Source organism: Gymnodraco acuticeps, unplaced genomic scaffold (assembly GCF_902827175.1).
Source record: "Gymnodraco acuticeps unplaced genomic scaffold, fGymAcu1.1, whole genome shotgun sequence".
Taxonomy (NCBI): Eukaryota; Metazoa; Chordata; class Actinopteri; order Perciformes; family Bathydraconidae; genus Gymnodraco; species Gymnodraco acuticeps.
Genome location: NW_022991219.1, coordinates 2,874,499 through 2,895,439, shown reverse-complemented (window position 1 = coordinate 2,895,439; position 20,941 = coordinate 2,874,499). Strand labels below are relative to the sequence as shown.

General features: G+C 38.8%; 3 protein-coding genes across 7 annotated transcripts; 1 reads left to right on the top strand and 2 right to left on the bottom strand.

Annotated features, from left to right (window-relative positions):
- Window positions 1–114: 114 nt before the first annotated feature.
- afmid (arylformamidase) lies at window positions 115–8,904 on the bottom strand. The gene is made up of 11 exons (XM_034239210.1): window positions 8,553–8,904; window positions 6,722–6,812; window positions 4,737–4,841; window positions 4,605–4,653; window positions 4,433–4,518; window positions 4,264–4,336; window positions 3,484–3,581; window positions 3,268–3,346; window positions 1,929–2,064; window positions 1,107–1,211; window positions 115–912 (listed from the first exon to the last, which is right to left on the bottom strand). Exons 1-11 carry the CDS (start codon window positions 8,580–8,582, stop codon window positions 883–885), a joined length of 882 nt encoding a protein of 293 aa, XP_034095101.1. The 5' UTR covers window positions 8,583–8,904; the 3' UTR covers window positions 115–882.
- Window positions 8,905–9,016: 112 nt separating this feature from the next.
- Window positions 9,017–16,561, top strand: tk1 (thymidine kinase 1, soluble). Of its 2 annotated transcripts, XM_034239207.1 has the most exons (7): window positions 9,017–9,263; window positions 9,486–9,517; window positions 9,912–10,025; window positions 14,368–14,461; window positions 14,583–14,672; window positions 14,916–15,035; window positions 15,540–16,561. In XM_034239207.1, the coding sequence occupies exons 1-7, from the start codon at window positions 9,198–9,200 to the stop codon at window positions 15,717–15,719; spliced, it is 696 nt and encodes a 231-aa protein (XP_034095098.1). In that variant the 5' UTR covers window positions 9,017–9,197; the 3' UTR covers window positions 15,720–16,561. The 2 variants fall into 2 exon arrangements, with proteins under 2 accessions (XP_034095098.1, XP_034095100.1); XM_034239209.1 differs by lacking the exons at window positions 14,368–14,461; window positions 14,583–14,672; window positions 14,916–15,035; window positions 15,540–16,561 and adding an exon at window positions 10,809–11,425 and having other exon boundaries at window positions 9,050–9,263.
- A 267-nt stretch (window positions 16,562–16,828) lies between these two features.
- LOC117561664 lies at window positions 16,829–19,490 on the bottom strand. 4 transcript variants are annotated; one of them, XM_034239203.1, is made up of 6 exons: window positions 19,343–19,490; window positions 18,115–18,286; window positions 17,652–17,881; window positions 17,439–17,483; window positions 17,225–17,289; window positions 16,829–16,979 (listed from the first exon to the last, which is right to left on the bottom strand). In XM_034239203.1, exons 1-6 carry the CDS (start codon window positions 19,367–19,369, stop codon window positions 16,856–16,858), a joined length of 663 nt encoding a protein of 220 aa, XP_034095094.1. In that variant the 5' UTR covers window positions 19,370–19,490; the 3' UTR covers window positions 16,829–16,855. The 4 variants fall into 4 exon arrangements, with proteins under 4 accessions (XP_034095094.1, XP_034095096.1, XP_034095095.1 ...); XM_034239205.1 differs by lacking the exon at window positions 17,652–17,881 and adding an exon at window positions 17,565–17,615; XM_034239204.1 differs by lacking the exon at window positions 17,652–17,881 and having other exon boundaries at window positions 17,439–17,615.
- Window positions 19,491–20,941: the final 1,451 nt, after the last annotated feature.

The following is a 20,941-nucleotide window of genomic DNA, read 5'->3' as shown; positions in this document are numbered from 1 at the left end:
ATCCAAAGACATTACCATCTTATTTTGGAGCATTATATAATATGCCACTATAATCAAATTAAAGCAAATCTCTTCTACTAGTATGCATACAAAAACAAATAACATCATTACAGAGATTTTCAAATATATATATTTATTGAGATGATTCTCTCTATAATCTACAGTAATGATTAACACATTTTGTAAACAATTACCAAAGATACTAGAACAAGCGCAGTAACAATGTGCATCAGGGACATTTTGTCTCATTTGATCTTTAAAAATATGTGCATTTAAATATCAGTTATCTTCTATATTAGGCTCAAATAAACAGTGCAAATATATAGTGTTCATTCAATTTCCCTGGGGGAGATATGTGTATACAAAACAAAAGCTTTATTATTTTTTGTATGATACATCAGCACTCCCGAAATTAGTATTGTTGTCCTACCCATGGTCTTTAAGTGGCGGTTCAGATTGTCACAAGAACGAAAATCACAAAAGAGACAGACCCACCCTTTTACAAAACACTGGAAATATGCCAAAACTAATCATGAGCTCTAAAACTCTCAGTGTGCCGGTGGAACAGTACTTCTTGATGATAACATTGTGCACTATGGTCGGTTAATAGTCTGTTTGAATATGAGCAGGTTTAAAAGTAGTAGAATTTGCTACAATCACCATCCTTATAGTGACTCGGGTTCTGACAGTAGTAGCTACAGTGAACATAGAGGTAATGATAGTTAACTAGTCAAACCAATCCATGCAAGATTGTACATTTACTGTTGTACAAACCTGAAATAATGCATATATTATCATTATCATTTCACAATGACCCTGTTCTGAGGTGCATGTGGATACAGAGGTATGTGGATATTAGATGATGGATCAAAGACTGCCACCTCAGCTCTTCCCCATCGTCTCCAAGAGAAGCTACGAAGGAAAAAAGAAATTAATCAAAACACAACTGCTCCTACCAAGATTTTTGTGTGGGAAACTACTTCAAATGGGTTTGATGTTTAAAAAACGTAAGTATACTACAATGGCTTTTGCTGTTGTCAGTACAGAAAGAAATGATGGAAAATAGCATTAACATTCATCATGTTTTGTTTTTTTAGTCTTTGTACCTTTGTCAGGTGATACTCCCCATCTACAAGTTGCTCGATGATACTAAAGTGGTCTGTGTTGGCCACATCTTCCAAGGTCACATCAAGTCCTGACGCCTCCAAAGTCTTTAAAGCAAGGAGACAGAGGTAAGAAAATAATACATATTCACAGAATGCTTACAAATCACAAAAAACTATTAGCTCATGGTGAATAGCAACAGGGTAATTAAAGGGTAATTGTACAGTGAGGAAGTCATTCATTTAAAATGATCCCAGACACAATACGCTTATTATAAATATTTTGACACAAAATATTGATTTAAAAATGATAGAATCTATTTAATCCATCTATTTAAAAAAATGTTGTTCCTAATTAATTGTTTAACGTTCAAATATAAAATTTAACATTTTGTCTTGTTACAGTTTCCTAAATTAAAAAGGTAAAGGATTTGTTACCTGTCTCGGTTTTTATTTGATTTTGTTTAATTGTATACTTTAACAGTGTGGACAAAACAAGTAATTAATCAAAGTTCACCTTGGGTTCAAAATGTGTCACTATTTGTTGACATTTTATAAACAAAGCCATTCATCTGTAAAAATATCTGATTATTGATGATAAAAATAATAATTATCTGCAACCTTTAAAATCAACCCCAATGAGTTGTTGACCAGTAGCGCTTGTTTGCTATGTTTTTAATAGTAAGGTATTGTTTGGACTTTAAACAGGGATGCACACACTACACAATCCTGCCTGTTTCACTGTATTGCTCACAAGACAGCGCTACCTTAAATAAATACTACCTTTAACATCTAACAGTAATAGTGTTCATCAGGAGCACTGACTTTATAGTATTCTTCTGACTGCTTGCGAAACTCCGGCGAGTCGTTCTCAGCGACGGCTACGATGATGTGGCAGCTGGAGGACGAGAGCTTGAGCTGAGGGACCAGCTGACTGGGGCTGTTCCTCACTGCCACCTCCCTGCCAACAGGAGACACCCGGGGGACAGAGGAGTCAAATACGGACTGGTACAACAGACCAGCACAGGATTATTACACAGACACACCCTTACAGATCTCTTCCACAAAGAAAATAACACATTACATTAACTCAAACTACATTGATTCCTCATCTGGATCATGATCTCATTTTTAGTCTGGAAGCTCTTCTCTTTGCAGTTCACTATTGGTCCAGTAGTTATGTGAATTAAAGGAGCTCAAAATGTAGTATCATGTAAAGATTATACATGGCATAGCTGATTTTGTTGGAAAAAATTAAATATTTATAGAATATTTATAAACTAAGACTGATGTTAATAGAATAGTTTATCACAATTTGCATAGCTCTTCCGGGAGCCACAAAAGGATTTATGCAACTCAATGATCGGTGGAGTTTGGAGAGGTAAATGACCCAAAGAAAATGTATAGCTTCCACATGATATTCCAAATTAAGATGGATTGGGAAGAACCGATCCAAAGTTGTTCTGTATTATCTGACTTGCAAATGTCCATAATAACAAATTGGGTACAACTTTACAATAAGACTACCCTTATAAAGGGTTACGAATAGTTTGTAATTCATTTATTAATTAGGTTGTGAACACTTTATAAATCATTAATAAGCTTTTATAAGACATGAGATAAACAGGGCAACTGTGACCGGTTGCTTGCCAAATAGTGAGCCCACATTTATCTGAACTGCTAAGTCTTATATTGGCTACTTAGCTTACTTCGTCTTCTTCAACAGCCAGCATCCTTGGTATCTGTTGCTCACTGAGTTGATTCTCGCTAAGTAGCCAATATAAGGCTTAGTCATCTTGCCAAATAGTGAGCCTGTGTTGACGTATTAAAACTATGTTAGAACTGGTTTATAAATGGTTCTTAATGATTAATAAAGTGTTTACAACCTAATTAATAACCTAATTATAAACCCATCACGAATCCTTTATAAGGGTAGTCTTATTGTAAAGTGGTACCAGAAATGGTAACAAAAACTACTGAATCCCGCCAATGTCCCTGTACTCATATAGCATAAACCAGCTTAAGATCTGGTCTCTTTCAGCAGAACTCTAATTATGTAAACCTGGTTCTGCACAGGTAGGTTGTAAAAGGTGTGTAGCAATCAGATCTCTACAGTGCATGTAATTGCACTTAAAAGGAACATGCACTGCAGAAAGGAAAGTACTCTGTCATCTTCAGAGGCTCGTTGACGTAGGTGGACAGGATGGGCAGCAGGTCGAATATTCCACTGACAAGGAAAGCACCTACAAGACAATTAGAGAAAATACAACAAAGATAAAAAATCACATGAGCTGGATTGGTCTTAATTGTTCTGAGTGTCTGCTTCTTTTAAAGTATTTAGTGTTTGTCAGTTGGACGCATTTCACCTGTCGGACCTTACCTTTAATCTGAGGAGTGATGCTGTACTCAGACCAGTCAGTGGAGAGGACCATGGCAGCCAGGTGAGCCCCGGCAGAGTGACCACACAGGTACAGGCCGCTGATGGACAGATTAAAAGAAGTGTAACCGATACAGTGGATTTGTGGCTTTTTGTAGAGGTCAGAGTTCTGCAAAACATGGAAGGAGCATGGGATCATTGGAGTTGTTGTAACTGCTATTGCGATCATTGCTCCACATATTTTACTAGCTGGGAGACAAACAAAACACCAAGATCTCCTCCTCTCAAAAACAAACCAACCGGTGATTGAAAGCAGTAAAACACAGAGAAAACAGCTTCCTGTTAAAATCTGTGTTTTTCAGAAGCAGTTCAGCAGACACAAAGCTTCCCAGTTAGCTATGGCTAATGTTTGCTCAGCTTGTTTCTCCGATCAAGATGCCTGATGACTAAAACCCTTCATCTGGTTAAGATATACATTTAAAAAAAACAATTGTGGCTTAAAAATGGATAAAGAGTACACTTATGACAGCTTCAATCCTGACGCATGCACAAAAGAAATAGAACACGATTGGAGGGAACCAAATGAAACGTACTGTTACTGTGATTGAAAATGTATATTTCTTTAGGTTTAACATTTTTGGAAACATTTTGAATCGCACAGGTATAGAGATAAATACAAATATATAAAGGAGATCCAGTCCTTTGTAATTGAAAAAGTTACATATTATACTTTTAAGATGAATGTTTTCAGTAATAAGTATCACCGATAACAAGCAGAGGTACCTGATGTGAGAATACTGCTGGACAACAGACACAACACTGCGGCGCACTTGAGACACCATCAGGTCCATGTTGCCTGAAACAGACACAAGCAGAAGGATATCATCCCCATTTCATATACATAACATTTTTTCTTACTTTCCACAACCTAGTCAGAATTGAAAATCTGTACCTTTGGGGGCGATGTCATAGCCGACGGCAACCACCACTACACCTTTACCAACGAGTGGAACAGCCATGAATCCTGAATCCTCCTTGCTGCATGAGAAAAAAGGATCAATGTCAAAATCATGAGCAAGAAATTGAAATCAAACTGAGATGCAAGAGAGAGTATAATGCAGTACCTGAGAAACTGCCAGTAGCCTCCATGTAGGTAAATAACAAGGGGGACATCTGAAACAGAGAGAATCAGGTCAGTTAAACCCCTACACATTAAATATGTGTCTGTATATGTCATATGTTACACATGTATGTACCCAAAGAGTTGGTGATGGGTATGTAGACATCTAGTTTTTCTCCATCTCCCTCCCCATACGGCACGTTGAGCAACGTTTGAGCCAGACCACGGGCACGCTCCGTACCTGGACACACACCGTGAAGCAATATCAGTTTGTGAAGAAAAAAATGCAATAAATACATAAAAGTAAAAAAACAGAATAATAATAAGCATGGAATGATGAGTTAGTCAACATTAAAATAAGTTGGGGACATGAATTCACATTTTGACTGATTTTGACATAAATACATTCACAATTTGTGAACCACATATGTTTTAAAAGGCTGCACTTGATAATATCCTAACATAATATTATATATACACTGAACAAAAATATAAACGCAACACTTTTGTTTTTGCTCCCATTTTTCACGAGATGAACTCAAAGATCTAAAACATTTTATATACACAAAATAACCATTTCTCTCAAATATTGTTCACAAATCTGAAAATATCTGTGATAGTGAGCACTTCTCCTTTGCCGAGATAATCCATCCCACCTCACAGGTGTGGCATATCAAGATGCTGATTAGACAGCATGATTATTGCACAGGTGTGCCTTAGGCTGGCCACAATAAAAGGCCACTCTGAGACGTGCATTTTTGCTTTATTGGGGGGGTCCGAAAACCAGTCAGTATCTGGTGTGAGGGGTAGGGTTAGGGTTAGGGTAATGTTGTGAATTGAGTGGCCCATGATGGTGGTGGGGTTATGGTATGGGCAGGCGTATGTTATGGACGACGAACACAGGCCACTCGATTCACAACATTACCCTAACCCTACCCCTAACCCTAACCCTCACACCAGATACTGACTGGTTTTCGGACCCCCCCAATAAAGCAAAACTGCACGTTTCAGAGTGGCCTTTTATTGTGGCCAGCCTAAGGCACACCTGTGCAATAATCATGCTGTCTAATCAGCATCTTGATATGCCACACCTATGAGGTGGGATGGATTATCTCGGCAAAAGAGAAGTGCTCACTATCACAGATTTTTTCAGATTTGTGAACAATATTTGAGATAAATGGTTATTTTGTGTATATAGAAAATGTTTTAGATCTTTGAGTTCATCTCATAAAAAATGGGAGCAAAAACAAAAGTGTTGCGTTTATATTTTTGTTCAGTGTATATGGCTGAACGGAGAACGCCCCTTTTATACTTATAAAGAAACCGATTTTCAATCAAACTACAGAAAACTTAAAACTCATCAATTATAGATAGTCAATAACTAATAACATGTTTTTTTATTCTGTTACACACTATTATTCATTTATTATTATGACTTTGAATTGCCGTGTTGAAAAGTGCTATATAAATAAATGTACGAAATGTTAGAGTTAGTTAAAAAAAATATATTACTTTTACTTAACAAAATATATTCACAGTAAAGTTGTACACCAGAACATGTCTCAATGGGGTTAAATAAAAACAGAAAATGTTAAACACTTCAATAGTCATGTTTCTGGTTAAAAATTAACAAGGAAGAGCAACATATTTTAAAGACCCTCATCCTTTTTATAGCTTTCGCTGCGAAATCATGGACAGCATGCATACCCAATTTAATGAATGTCTCACTAAGTACATTTGTAATAGAATATGTAAAGAAGAGGCTTTTTTATAGCCTCTGTTGTTTATGCTGACGACTTCCATACATTGAAGTTGTTCAAGGAATATAGCCTACATTAGTAGGCCTATACCACAAATATAGTCTAAAAATAGCCTATTAATTCATTTTAAAAACGTTTGACATTTGTTTTCATAGCTTGAGCCTGCGTTTCCAAATATCTTTAAACAAATGATATCTCCTATTTAGGGCTTAAACTCTCCGACACTGACAGATATCCACGGGGTTACAGTTTATCTGAACACCTGTGTTGCTCTGACGCTGCCCTGGCCTGCCCTGTGTGCTAATAACCGGATTTATGGGCATTGTTGCTAATTAGCATGTTAGCTTCAAAACACACCGACCTTCCTTCAGAGCCTTCACATGAGCCTTGATCACGTCGTCTGCAGACATCCTGTGCGACCACCGGCTGGGGGAGTACTGCTTCTCGAGCTCCTGTCACACAGAGGGACTGCTGTCAGCCATGAGAGCCGAGGCACCGACCCCCATGAGCCGCAGAGGAACACGGTGAACAGCGCCCTCCCCTGGTAGCATTAGCCCCCTGCTTCAGTCTCTGAGTTCATATAGTGCTGAGAGCTGGGCCGTTTTAACTGCATTGTGCAGGATGTAGAGTAGACAAATATAACTACAGAAAACATGCAAGGAAGTAAAATGGAGCAACCTTTCTTTATTATTATTCTGTAATACTGCATTTATTTTATGCTTCAGGGTAACTTGTCATGTTCTGTTGTATGTACTTATTGGTCAGACAGAGGGTGTCCTATTGTCATACTGATATTCTGTACAAACTGTGAAGTCCACTGAGACAAATGTAACATTTGTGATATTGGGCTATATAAATAAACATTGATTGATTGGTATTTTTCTAGTATATTATTGTTCTTGTAGCCTAAACATAAATAAAAAAGTTATAGTTTCAAAAAGCAAGATGTTTTATAACAGTTATATAATTACTCCTTTTTTACAATTACATTCCTTTTACTATGTTTATGTAAGCACCATTTTACACAAAGCAAATTGACTTATATGTATGTGTTAAACTTTTTGTCAATATACCCGTGTCTAATTCTAAATAAATTCAATAAAAATACTTATATAAACATTAACAGTTGAATTAAAATTGTGCACTAAAAACATAACAGTTCAAGTAAGAATATGCCCATTTTATTAAAATATAACATTTATAATACATGGTATTATGGTTTATTTGTATTAATAACTAAAAAATGTTTTATAATTATAACATTTTAAAGTAACTGAAGCCTACTTTATTTGAGCATTTTCTTTTTCTAGTACTTTTCCTTCTACTCCAAATATTGAAAGCTACTTTATACTCTACTTAAGTTATTTTGATAATATTAGGTGCTACGCAGATTTAGATTATTCATGGTAAATATGAATGAGTTAATAATTCAGATTTATTATGCATTACCAACTGCCACTCCTATATTTTGAATGCTTTGACACTTACCCAATACAGTTTTGAATGCAAGACTTACTTTAGTTTTAACGTCCACATATCGGTATTACTAGTTTGGCCTTTTCCTCCACCACTGATTATAATTCTCATACGCACTACCACAGGTGGAATAAGTACTCAGATCTTGTACTCAAGTATGTAGAAGTACCAGAGTGTAGGAGTACTCTGTTACAAGTAAAAGTCCTGCATTCAAAATGTTACTCAAGTTAAAGTAGAAACGTTTTAGCATCAAAATATACTTAAAGTACCAAAAGTACTCATTATGCAGATAGGTCAATTTCAGAATAATATATATTATATGTTTTGATTATAATTATTTATGTATTAAAGTGTTATCAAAGCTGGTAAAGGTGCAGCTAGTTTTATTGACTTTGTATACTGCAGGGTAGCTTATGTATTTACTCAAGGTGTAACTAAAGTCTGATTTAAGAGTTGATTATATTTCACATCATTAAATCAAAATCTGGTATTAGGTATTAAGTAAATGTAGTGGAGTAAAATAAAACTATTTACCACTGATTTATAGTGACGTAGAAGTACATAGTAGCATAAAATGGAAACACTCATATAAAGTACAAGTATCTCAAAATTGTACTTACACTACTTGAGTAAATGTACTTAGTTACTTCCCACCTCTGCGCACAACACTATCATAATACTAGAGGAGATTAAAATAAAAGGTGTACCACTCTTACATCTTTCTTCAGATCAGTCCAGTGTGTCATGTTTTCTCCTGGAGTTTCCAAAGTCTGCAGGCAGATAAATCCGAGCCACAGCTGAAGCACTGCACTTTAGACTGAAGCTCAGTTTGAACGGTTCCCTGTAACTGCTGGCGAGACCTTGAAAACGTGTTTACAGCAGAGAGGGGGAAGGGAAAACTACTGAATATATTGTCTTCATAGCAATCTCTCTCTGACAAACCATAGACTGAGGAAGTGAAATCATGCAAAGATATTTGTCTGATTTAAAAAAAAGTTTCATATTTCTTTAATGCTCTTCTTCCTTTGAGGTTGTTTGACTGAGTGATATAATATGAGGCTCAACAAGAGGATGGGAACGGGGTGATTATTCCCCCAATTTTTCCAAACAAACGTTTCCCACCATGGGAGTCAGACTTGGCTGATTGGTCAGTTAAGTCAGTCGTCACATCCGTTGAATTACCGTGGAAGCTGATTGGTTCAAGAATCATGTGACTCTGTGACCATTGGTCTATAAACTTCCTCGAAGCTGCAAACGCGCGAAATATTTAACAGTCGGTTTCAGTCGTACTGTCCTGTGTGACTACATTTATATGTTATTTGTGTACTGTATTTACTTAAGTAAAGCTTATTTAAGTCAAAATGGACTGTGTGGATTTCCCAAGAGTTCTGCCAAATTCACCAAGGAAAGCACGGGGACAAATTCAGGTTAGTGACTTTATTTATTTTTTATTTGCCTCAATTTACATCCCATCAATTTGCTGACGTGAACAAAGTAGGCTATGCCTTTTAAATTGGACAAACAGGACTGAGTATTCGCTACAGTTATGTGTCTTATTAAATCAATTATATGTGTGTTGTTGGCCATAGGCTGTACTAACTTGACCGACTTCCTTAGTCTTACTAACCGCCCTTCACTCTTGTTTTTAGGTAATCTTTGGACCAATGTTTTCAGGCAAAAGGTGAGTTTTTAATCCATAAAACAGTAAAAATGCACTTCCTTTTCTATCAGTTGCACGCTGTTGTCATTCAGTTTCAACATTTTAAAGTAATGTTTAAAATATATTCCGCTCATACTTGAACATCCCGCCAAATATCCTCCATTGTTTACCCAGCTGCTGTCTATTGAGGTTATGAATAACAAGTTCTGTAGTCGGCTTTGAATTTTTAATACATTGTAGCACCACTTTAAAACGATATTGCACATTATACTAAACAATATCACAATATATGTTGACTCGTGCTTATGGTGTAGTAAAATGTTGTTTGAAATTGTTGTTAAAGAGGAAATGTCATTTATAATGTACAGTTATGTTTCTTCTGACGTTAACTAAACTATTATCTTTATTTGTGAAGCACTGAACTGATGAGGAGAGTGCGCAGGTTCCAGATAGCCCAGTACAACTGCTTGGTGATCAAGTATGCAAAGGACACTCGTTATTCTGACACAGGCGTGGCAACACATGACAAGTGAGTACCCTGTTTTAATTGATTTACAGAAATATACCAGTGTGTATGCTTTGTGTTTGTGAATATAACAAAAATGAAAGATCTTAAGACTTTGTTACCTTGCTCTGAATTGTAAATGTTTGCACATCTGTTTTTGCAATTTCCCTACAAAAACAAGTGATACATAAGGTAACATAAAATGTTTGCACTTAACAAACTAAGTAAATAGAAATGTCAAAAGAACAATGTAAAGCTAAGATTGCTTAAAATATTTCTACAAGGAAATAAATTATTATTTTGTCCAAAAAAGTAGACTTTATTTCGACTTAAACTAAATATAGGATTGTATTATTTGCTTTTAAAGAGAAAGGAAGAAATACTGTGTGCCTTTTGTGGTCCTGATACCTTGGCAAAAGGGGACCTCTAGTGGTGACATTCCTTCTCATTTTATCTTCTTCTTGGATTATTTTTAGAGGCGGTTGGAATCCAAACGTTGCATTACTGCCCACTACTGGATAAATAATAACCTGCCTTTTCCAAAAACACTTATAATCAGAATCAGAAGCAGGTTTATTGCCAGGTAGGTGTTTTTAACACATTTATTTACAATTTGGCTTAACGGAATATATAGGAAAAAACATAATTAAGCTTAACTTTTTGTACTCTTATCTCAAATGAGTACTAATATATGTGTGAGGTATAAAACGGAACAGTATTCTATACTACAACCTTTTAACTACAGTGCAAAATAACCCACTTTTTATACCATGAGCTGCAAAATGACAGCCTTACCCCACTGTACAGGCGAGTTGGGTTCTTGTACCAGAGCCCCTCAAGGCTGCGTGCTCAGCCCTCTCCTCTACTCCCTGTTCCCACACGACTGCGTGGCCACACACAGCTCCAACACCATCGTGAAGTTTGCTGACGACACGACCATCATCGGCCAGATCACCGATGGCGACGAGACGGCGTACAGAGAGGAGGTCGAAAACCTGACATCTTGGTGCCAGGATAACAACCTCCACCTCAACGTCAGCAAAACCAAGGAGCTGATTGTGGATTACAGGAAGCAGCAGAGAGAGGGACACGCCCCCATCGCCATCAATGGGACTACGGTGGAGAGAGTCAGCAGCTTCAGGTTCCTCGGTGTCCACATCACTGAGGAACCTGACATGGACTCTTCACACCATCACCAAAACGGCTCGACAGCAGCTCTTTTTCCTCCGCAGGCTGAGGAGGTTCAACATGGGCCCTTTCTCACTTCTCTTATTTTTCATTTCCTCGCTCCTGAGCATCCTGACCTCCTACAGGTGCACCATAGAGAGCATCCTGACCTTCTACAGGTAGTATCCTGACCTCCTACAGGTGCACCATAGAGAGGATCCTGACCTTCTACAGGTGCCCCATAGAGAGGATCCTGCCCTTCTACAGGTGCACCATAGAGAGCATCCTGACCTTCTACAGGTGCATCATAGAGAGCATCCTGACCTTCTACAGGTGCCCCATAGAGAGGATCCTGACCTTCTACAGGTGCCCCATAGAGAGGATCCTGACCTTCTACAGGTGCACCGTAGAGAGGATCCTGACCTTCTACAGGTGCACCGTAGAGAGGATCCTGACCTCCTACAGGTGCACCGTAGAGAGGATCCTGACCTTCTACAGGTGCCCCATAGAGAGCATCCTGACCTTCTACAGGTGCCCCATAGAGAGGATCCTGACCTTCTACAGGTGCCCCATAGAGAGGATCCTGACCTTCTACAGGTGCACCGTAGAGAGGATCCTGACCTCCTACAGGTGCACCGTAGAGAGGATCCTGACCTTCTACAGGTGCACCGTAGAGAGGATCCTGACCTCCTACAGGTGCACCGTAGAGAGGATCCTGACCTCCTACAGGTGCACCGTAGAGAGGATCCTGACCTCCTACAGGTGCACCGTAGAGAGGATCCTGACCTCCTACAGGTGCACCGTAGAGAGGATCCTGACCTTCTACAGGTGCCCCATAGAGAGTATCCTGACCTCCTACAGGTGCACCATAGAGAGCATCCTGACCTTCTACAGGTGCACCGTAGAGAGGATCCTGACCTCCTACAGGTGCCCCATAGAGAGTATCCTGACCTCCTACAGGTGCACCGTAGAGAGCATCCTGACCTTCTACAGGTGCACCGTAGAGAGGATCCTGACCTTCTACAGGTGCACCGTAGAGAGCATCCTGACCTCCTACAGGTGCACCGTAGAGAAGATCCTGACCTTCTACAGGTGCACCGTAGAGAGGATCCTGACCTTCTACAGGTGCACCGTAGAGAGGATCCTGACCTTCTACAGGTGCACCGTAGAGAGGATCCTGACCTTCTACAGGTGCCCCGTAGAGAGGATCCTGACCTTCTACAGGTGCAGCATAGAGAAGATCCTGACCTTCTACAGGTGCAGCATAGAGAGGATCCTGACCTTCTACAGGTGCAGCATAGAGAGCATCCTGACCTACAGGTGCACCATAGAGAGTATCCTGACCGGCTGCATCACGGCCTGGTACGGCAGCTGCACCGCCCTCAACCGTAAGACTCTACATAGGGTGGTGAAAACTGCACAGCACATCACCAGGACAGAGCTGCCATCCATGGAGGACCTCTACTCCCAGCGGCCCAGGAAGAAATCCCACAGGATTATCAAAGACCCCCATCACCCCAGCACAAACTTTTTTGTCTGTCGCTGTCTGGCAGGCGGTACTGCAGCATCTGGACTAAAACACCAGCCTCAGAGACAGTTTCATTCCACAGGCCATAAGACTATTCAACACCTGAGCTCTGTAAAGTGCCTCCATAAACATTCATCTGTTTGCATCTTATCATTTATTCATCTATATATCATATTCCATTTACGTGTATATAAACTCTTCTTGAAATTATTTCAATTTTATTTTGTATTTACTTGCACATCTTACAACATTCTCTTGCACTATTTTATTTCTATTCTGTTATTCCTTGAACTATTTTATTTGTTTTATGTCATATTATGTTGCATTGTTGGAGGAGCCTGGGACTGAAGTTTTTCATTGCCATATTATCTACTCTGCACATGGCAATAAAGCCTTGAATATTGTTTAGATGTACCCGGGCAGGCTCTCTTTTCAGAGGTCCCCTGGGACATGTGGGCCACCGAGGCGGTGTTTGGGGCGACAAAGTCTGCTCCTCCGGGAGCGAGGACGAAGATGGCAAGTCGGGCGGGAGTAAGCTTGTGTCCAGGACGGTGGGTAAGCTAGTGTCCAGGACGGTGGGTAAGCTAGTGTCCAGGACGGTGGGTAAGCTAGTGTCCAGGACGGTGGGTAAGCTAGTGTCCAGGACGGTGGGTAACGTAAGGTCCCCATCTGACCGGTTGCTCTTTTCTCCTTGACTTTCATAAAGCTAAACATGCACGTCCCATGTCTTCCCATTTTGAGGATATTCCTTTACTGAAGCGGCTAGGGGTAAATCTCGGAAGCGCCTATCACTCGCATGAAGGGGGGGGACACGGAGAATGAAGACCATCGCGCAAACTATCAGTGGGGAGTTGAGACTCAAGTTGAAGTCTTCTGAATTTTCGGGGGTGCTTTCTCATGGATCTGAGGACATCACAAAAACCGAGCAGGAGATCGTTTACATTGTGTCCGTGTCCATCAACGGCGAGTTGCTTCAGACTTTCTTGGACTGACCGAACTGCGCAGGCCATAAAAGACGGATCTTTGAAGCACTTCCAGGAGGCATGATCACTGGACGACAAAGTTGGTCGCCATGTGCACAGACGAGGCTGCTGTTAACGTTGGTATGTACAACGGTATTGTGCCAAAACTATACCAACTGGGAGACTCCCTTGTGCAGAGTGTCACACATGTTGAATCTACTGGCATCAAGTGAAGACGGTACTCTGTTGATACCTTTGAATTCTGATTAGAGAAAATCGGAAACTCGACACTTGGTTTTCCTCCATTGTTGTTAATCTCAACGCTTTCTTTAGTTGTGCTTGTGAACCACACTCCACAATGATCAGTCCTCTTCTCTTCACATCCACTAACTTAACATTGCCAAGTTTGTCCGTGATCCAACTCAGCTATATTTCTCCCAGTTAGTTTTATTCCTGCCAAGTATGGTTCATCTTTGTTGTCATTCCTATCACTGTTACTAGATCAATCTTCTTTTCACTTCCCGTTTCATTACGTCCTGCTGCTTAAAATGTGTCAACCTTTTCCAGAAACTTCCGTTATGGTGTGTCTTAAGTAATTATTTTGTTACACCTCCTGCATAAAGTAACTTGCGATGTATTACTAGTATAAGATACATTTTAAAATCTGTGACAATATTAATGTCCCCCCTCTATTCTTTCCATCTGTTAGAAACATAATGGAAGCTGTACCAGCCACTCGTCTTGGAGACTTGCGGCCTCAGGCATTACAAGCCTGTGTCATTGGAATAGATGAAGGACAGTTTGTAAGTGTATATATGCTTCACATTTTCTCTTTCTTTATATTGTTCACTTGTAGAAACCAGTATGTCTTACTTGGGACAGATTCCTCACTAACCAATCCCTGCTTCTTTTGTGTTATCGTAGTTTACAGACACCGTGGAGTTTTGTGAAGAAATGGCCAATTTAGGGAAGATAGTCATTGTAGCTGCCTTGGATGGAACCTTTCAGAGAAAAGTGAGTATCTGTGTTTGTCTCGATGTATATTTCACCATCACTGAGACACTGTGGATGCTGATAATGCACCTCTGTCTGGAAAAAGTCCAAGACAATAAAAACATTCTTAAGCGAGGACGGTGAACAATCTGCATGAGCAGCACTCTTTAACAGCGCTCATTATCACTCTCTATAGTGTTCTGTCCTTGTAATGTTATTAAACCTCCATCCATTTTCTGACTGCTGTTCTGTGCATTCTTGTAGCCCTTTGGAAACATCCTGAACCTCATCCCTCTAGCGGAGAGCGTGGTGAAGCTCCACGCCGTCTGCATGCAGTGTTACAAAGAGGCTGCCTACACCAAGAGGATAGGAGCAGAGAAGGAGGTGAGGAGGCCAATCCTCAATACTATGGCGTGTCTATATATTGAATTATATTATAACAAGATTATACCAAAATCTGTTCGCAATACTCAAACAGTTACTTATTTCAATAAAAGCCTATATGTTATTTGAAATCTTGTGTTTTCAGCGGTAGTTATAAAAATGATTTAGATGGCGTGTAAGAGGGTGTATTAAGACCATTTTAGGCAGGAGAGGGTGTAATTATCAGAAAGACTTCTGAATTTGGGACATTTATGAAATTTGACCAAAAATATCTAGTGTTCTTTTAAATGAGACCTTCAAGTCTTGTAGAAAAATTCAAGTATCTCTTCCGGAAATATAACACATTAATCCCAAAGAACATCCCAAAACATTCTTGGGAATTTGCCTCTTTTACCAACAGTGGCCCTAATTCATCATCAGTTGTGTCCATCACCTTGACTCCTGGTGGTATATTAACGGGGGAAGAAATCTTATAACCTGGTAACAATGTTTCCTCTGCCACAGGTGGAAGTGATTGGTGGAACTGACAAGTACCAGGCGGTGTGTCGAAAGTGTTACGGAGGTCTGGTGGTGCAAAAAGAGAACAGCGCTCCTTTCAAGAGCGAAACTCCACAAAACGCCTACGGAGGAAAAGTTGTAGACTCTACGTTTCCCAGGAAGATTTTCTCCTCTCTCCAACTTTGAACAAAAAAAAGACTTGCTGCAAAAGTTGAGCAGTGGGAACAAATCCTGTAATCAATTGTTTGTGTGTGCGCATTGGAGTGGCTTTCCTTAAATCTAAATGTTTTTCTGTTATTTTAAGGTGCCTCTAAGTTACTGCTAAATAACTAAATTTGAACATAATAATGTATTTCCTTTGTTGGTATTAGGTGTTGTATAGGTGCATGTATTTTAATTTTTTCATAATATAAAGTTGCACTTAAATGGCCATAAACAATGATTTAAGCAACTTATTAACTTTCATAGGTTTAACTACTCTGTGGTTTTAATATGTAGTTTTAGTTTCTTTCAACATCTTTATCTTAAGCCTGCCTAATGTAAGATATTCAATTATTTTGTTAAACTAAATGTATGGTGGTTTCTTAATGAACTTAAATGATGCTTATTTTCAGGTTCATATTTGTATTTAGTGTCTACTGTGACATGTTTCCATGCTCTAATGTTCAAAAAGCTCTTTATTTTTCGGTACGTCCACACAGCAGCTTTTCAAAAATCTTGGAGCTGGGCGTGTCTGAAAGCTTGGGGATTTTTTGCGAGCAACGCGACCAACAACCAATCACATGAATCTCCCGCCCCCGACATACAAAGCAAAAAAAACCAATAGTATGAAGCTGCAGCGTCGGAGACGACACTTGTAGAACCACACACACAGGTCCCGCGTCACGTGACGGGAACCACACACACAGGTCCCGCGTCACGTGACGGGAACCATATTCTGTTGCACGTTCACATGAATGTTTATATGTATATTCTGTTAATTTAGTTGAGAATTTCAAAAATGAATAAAAATGAATTTCAAAAATATAGTCTTTTATATGTATATTAAACAACACTTAATTTAGTTTTGGGTATGTTTATAATTCTCGTTTCATTATTATTCAAAAGAAAACAACACTGTTAAACACTGTTCCTTCTACAGTATCATAATTCTCGTTTCATTATTATTATTAATAAATCAAAGGTGTCTTCGAAGAGGTGCTAGATTACTGAAAAACAACTGTTAGTGTGTTCATGCAACAGCCTGCAAAAGATAAACAAGCAGTTTGACCGAGAGGCATTTCAGTTCAGAATACATTTTTATTGCGGGGTCTGCTGATTCTTCACTGGGGGTGAGGCGGGGTCTGCTGTTCCCTCTCTGGTCGTGGCACTCTGAATATTGGCTGAAGGGTTCCCTCCAGCAAGCTTCTGGCCTCCAGAGTCCAAAAGGCAAACCTTTGGCCATGCCTTTGAAACAATAAGAACAAGACGTCATCTAAAGTATTGCATAGGGAAAGGCTAAGGCATTGGTGCACAATTGATATGCATTAATAATCTCAACAGATATTGCCATCCAGAGTCTTACAGCTCTTGTTACTGATGGTCTACTGATCTGTACATGGTTAACCTAATATAATAGATCATCTACAAGTGACCCTCAAAATAAAGTGTTACTTAAATCAAAACACACATATTGTTAAGGGCTTTCATACCCTTGTATTTCAAACAGCTCCATGAGAAGAAGACACCACCACTTCCTAATCAAAGGCATGTCCCTCTGAATGAAATTAGAAAGTGACAAAGACAATTTTTGATTCACAATGTCCACAATAAATCATTTTTCTTCAACATGAACAGTATGATGCAACATAAGCAACACTTTAAGTAGGCATTTACTTCTTTAGTAAATACAAATCCTAAACTAACCTCCTGGAATTGAAACCCGGCGTTTGTAACAATGGACAGAGTGTACTGGAACAGAGAAGATGGAAAACAAAGCATTATATTTACAATGTTTACAGAAGCCTGCAAACGTGCCAACTGATACCCTACCATAAGCATACAAATCCCGCAGTCATTTCCACAGATCTGGCGTGGCAAGCCCTAAAATCAACATCAAAAAAAGATAACATTAAATACATGACTGATAGATAAACCCCAAGTCTTCTCCGTCACATGATTTGTACATGATGTGCAGATGATGGGGATTGCTGGATCTGGGATGATGGGGGTTATGGCAGAGTGCTTTGCCTTGCACAAAGCGAGGTGCTTTACAAAGCCAGATTTGCGAGTATGCATGGATTGGCAGTAGCAGCAGTGAAAATGATAGTCTGGTCGGCAATTTAATCCACATCTGTGAATGGTATACCCTTAAACATAAGAACATAGAATTGTAGTATTATTATTTTGTGATCATATTATTTAAAAGTGTAAATTATGAATACCAAACATCTGGATCAAGTAACTGGTCACCACAAACAAATCATAGGACTTGTTTTGATGTATTGCTCAAATGGAACTGATCATAACATTTAGGCTGCTTTTAATGCAGACACATTGCAACTCCATTTGCATTTCACAAGAGAATGTAAGCTAACTTTACCTTCATGGAGAACTGCACGCTGGAAGTGGCTCTCGAGATGGCTTTTCACCTTGCAGTGTTTTGTTGGAGAGAATAAACGAGAGACACAGAACGGGCAGTGGAAGTCATTGCAACACGTCGTGCACCGTTGAAGGTCCGGCAAGGATCTCCCCTCTCGGATTGTAATATGCATCTTGAAAAAGAGAGAGCCTAATTGGTCAAACTGAACATTTTGAAACAATTTCACAGACAGACATAAATTAGGCTTAATTGTTAGATTCTGACACGACAGATTCTAACCTACATAATAGGCCGACATAACTGACTAAAACACCTCATGCAATATTACAAAACATGTCAAAATGATGACACTGTCTGATAAACGGTAAACAGGCAGTCAGCACAGTGAAGATTATTTACAATGAATTCAAATTGTAATACAATGACTATTAAAGAAGCATTTACACTGAAGACAGAACTTAGGCTACTGCTGATTTAATGTAGTGGACATATTGACATGCTTTTGTCATCCGTTGAAGTTTAATTAATTAGCTGACTATAATTAAACATTAGGGTTGGGAAGTTTACTTTTTTAAATGTAGTAGGTTACAGATGAGTAATTACCCTGTTAAAAATGTAATAAGTAATGTAACTTGACTATGTAACTATTTGTATTGAAATTCTAATGTTAATTATGGTTATTTTATGTTTTTTGTGAGTCACTTTGGATAAAAGCCTCTGTCAAATAACATAACCATAACATACAGTTTCATTAAACAAATAAACAAAATGGTTAACAGTTGGTTTTGCAGCGAGTCATCATAGGCTAACAGATGACATTTAGCACTTGTTGCTTGTATGGCTGTTCAATACAACAGAATAGTTGTTAACTTAAAAAAAAAAACATGATTCACATTACTCACACTATTACTGTAATTAGTGATTCAATTACTCAACTATGACACCTAGTTGGGCTTGCCAAAATCACGCTAGTTTCATTAAACAAATGATCAAATATGCTAACGAAGCTAATGCTTTTGCTAATGCTTTTGCCGAAAGCTATAGCTAATGAATAGTTGTTTTTAGAGACTTTAATACGGTTAGAAGCTATCATAAGCAAACAGATGTTTGTTTGTATTGCCTTAACACTATCATAGTTAATGTTGGCTAATCACACTTCATTTCAAGACACCGGAATTGTTATTAATGTTAAACAAATAAAACTGTAAAAGCACTTCACATTACTCACATTCTCTGCGTTGACGTTCACATTCATGTGAACGTGCTCCGTCACGTGCCGCCGTGACGCGGGACCTGTGTGTGTGCTCGTGACGCGGGACCTGTGTGTGTGGTTCTACAAGTGTCGTCTCCGACGCTGCAGCTTCATGCTACTCAAAAAACCCGGGGATTTTATGCGAGCAATATATAAACTCCCCAAACAGGCGAAAACCTACCAGTTTCACCCACTGTCTCTGGCACCTCCCTCCATGCCTGGTTCCTCCGGTTTGTATCCCGTTAATAGTTCTGGTCGTAAAGAACCGGGTGATTTGCTACCGTAATTTCTCGTTTGGAATATGAGGAAATGAACTGCGGTCTGGTTCTCCCTGCTTACACGCGGTTTGATTGAGAGATGTCCTGCCCATTAGTCTATTACATACAATGTGTTGGAGCGCTAGCCAATAAGAGCATGGGTGAACCATAGTGATGTCACCATGTTACGGAAGTAAACACAGGCATCCAATGGGGGAGAGACATTTTGGGATTTTAGCTTTTGCAGACCATTTAAATGCACAAATACCTTTATTACACACTACAGGAAGCGAAACTGCAAAAAGCACAAGAGGGCCTCTTAAATAAAAATGGTGCAACTTTTTAAAACGTGCAGTACATGTTTCTTAACTCTTACACTGACTGTTGCGTAACTCAGTCACATGCTACAGAGGACCAAAATAACCTGTTTCAATCCTGCTCGAAGGCCTTGCAGTGAGCTGGAAGATTGGAATGAAAAAAAAAGTGAAAACCGGAATTACCACTAAATCAACATCCTGGCTGAATGTACTGTAACTGTACATCCTGTGCCTGATATTATTCATAAACAAATAAGGTCTCCAGTAAATCCCCGTTGTGCTTCTTACACCATGATATGAAATCATTGCAACACATGTCTTAAACATCCAAAAAACTACAACATTGAAACCGATAACAAAAAACAAATCGAGCTAAAAGCAGTATTAAGTGCCAGTTTTTACAAATCATTCTAGTCTCACATCTCAAACATGGACCTTGATTAAATACAAGTTAACCTTACTAAATAAAAGCATACTTAACTTTACGAAAAATGTATTTGGGCTACAAATGTATATTATATATTGAGCTGTAGCCTTTTGGTACAACAACAATACTTATAGTAAATAAAAAGGCTCAATTTAGAGACTCACTGTCATTTAGGTTGGTTCAGTCTTAACCAGAAGAAGATACAAACATTTTAAAGTTTTGCAGATTTAACTGATTTATAATCGGATTCCAATAATCCTTGAATAATAATTGAATAGTTTCAACATGATATATCATTAATATTTAATCATGGTACATTTTACTTATTCAACAAACCCTTTGGACTTTATTTCCTCTCCTTAAGGCACAAAAGACAAATCAACAGCAGATTGTTATCATATTTGGCTTCAGTAGGTCATGCACGTTGTTTTCCACATTATAATCAACCATGTATTGTACAAATGTCTTCAATGTGGTACCACAGTAGCGTCATGTTTAATAAATACAACTACAATCAATTTCTGATCCTGACAAACTCTTGAGCGTCACTCCTATTGTCTTCGTTTTCCCCCCT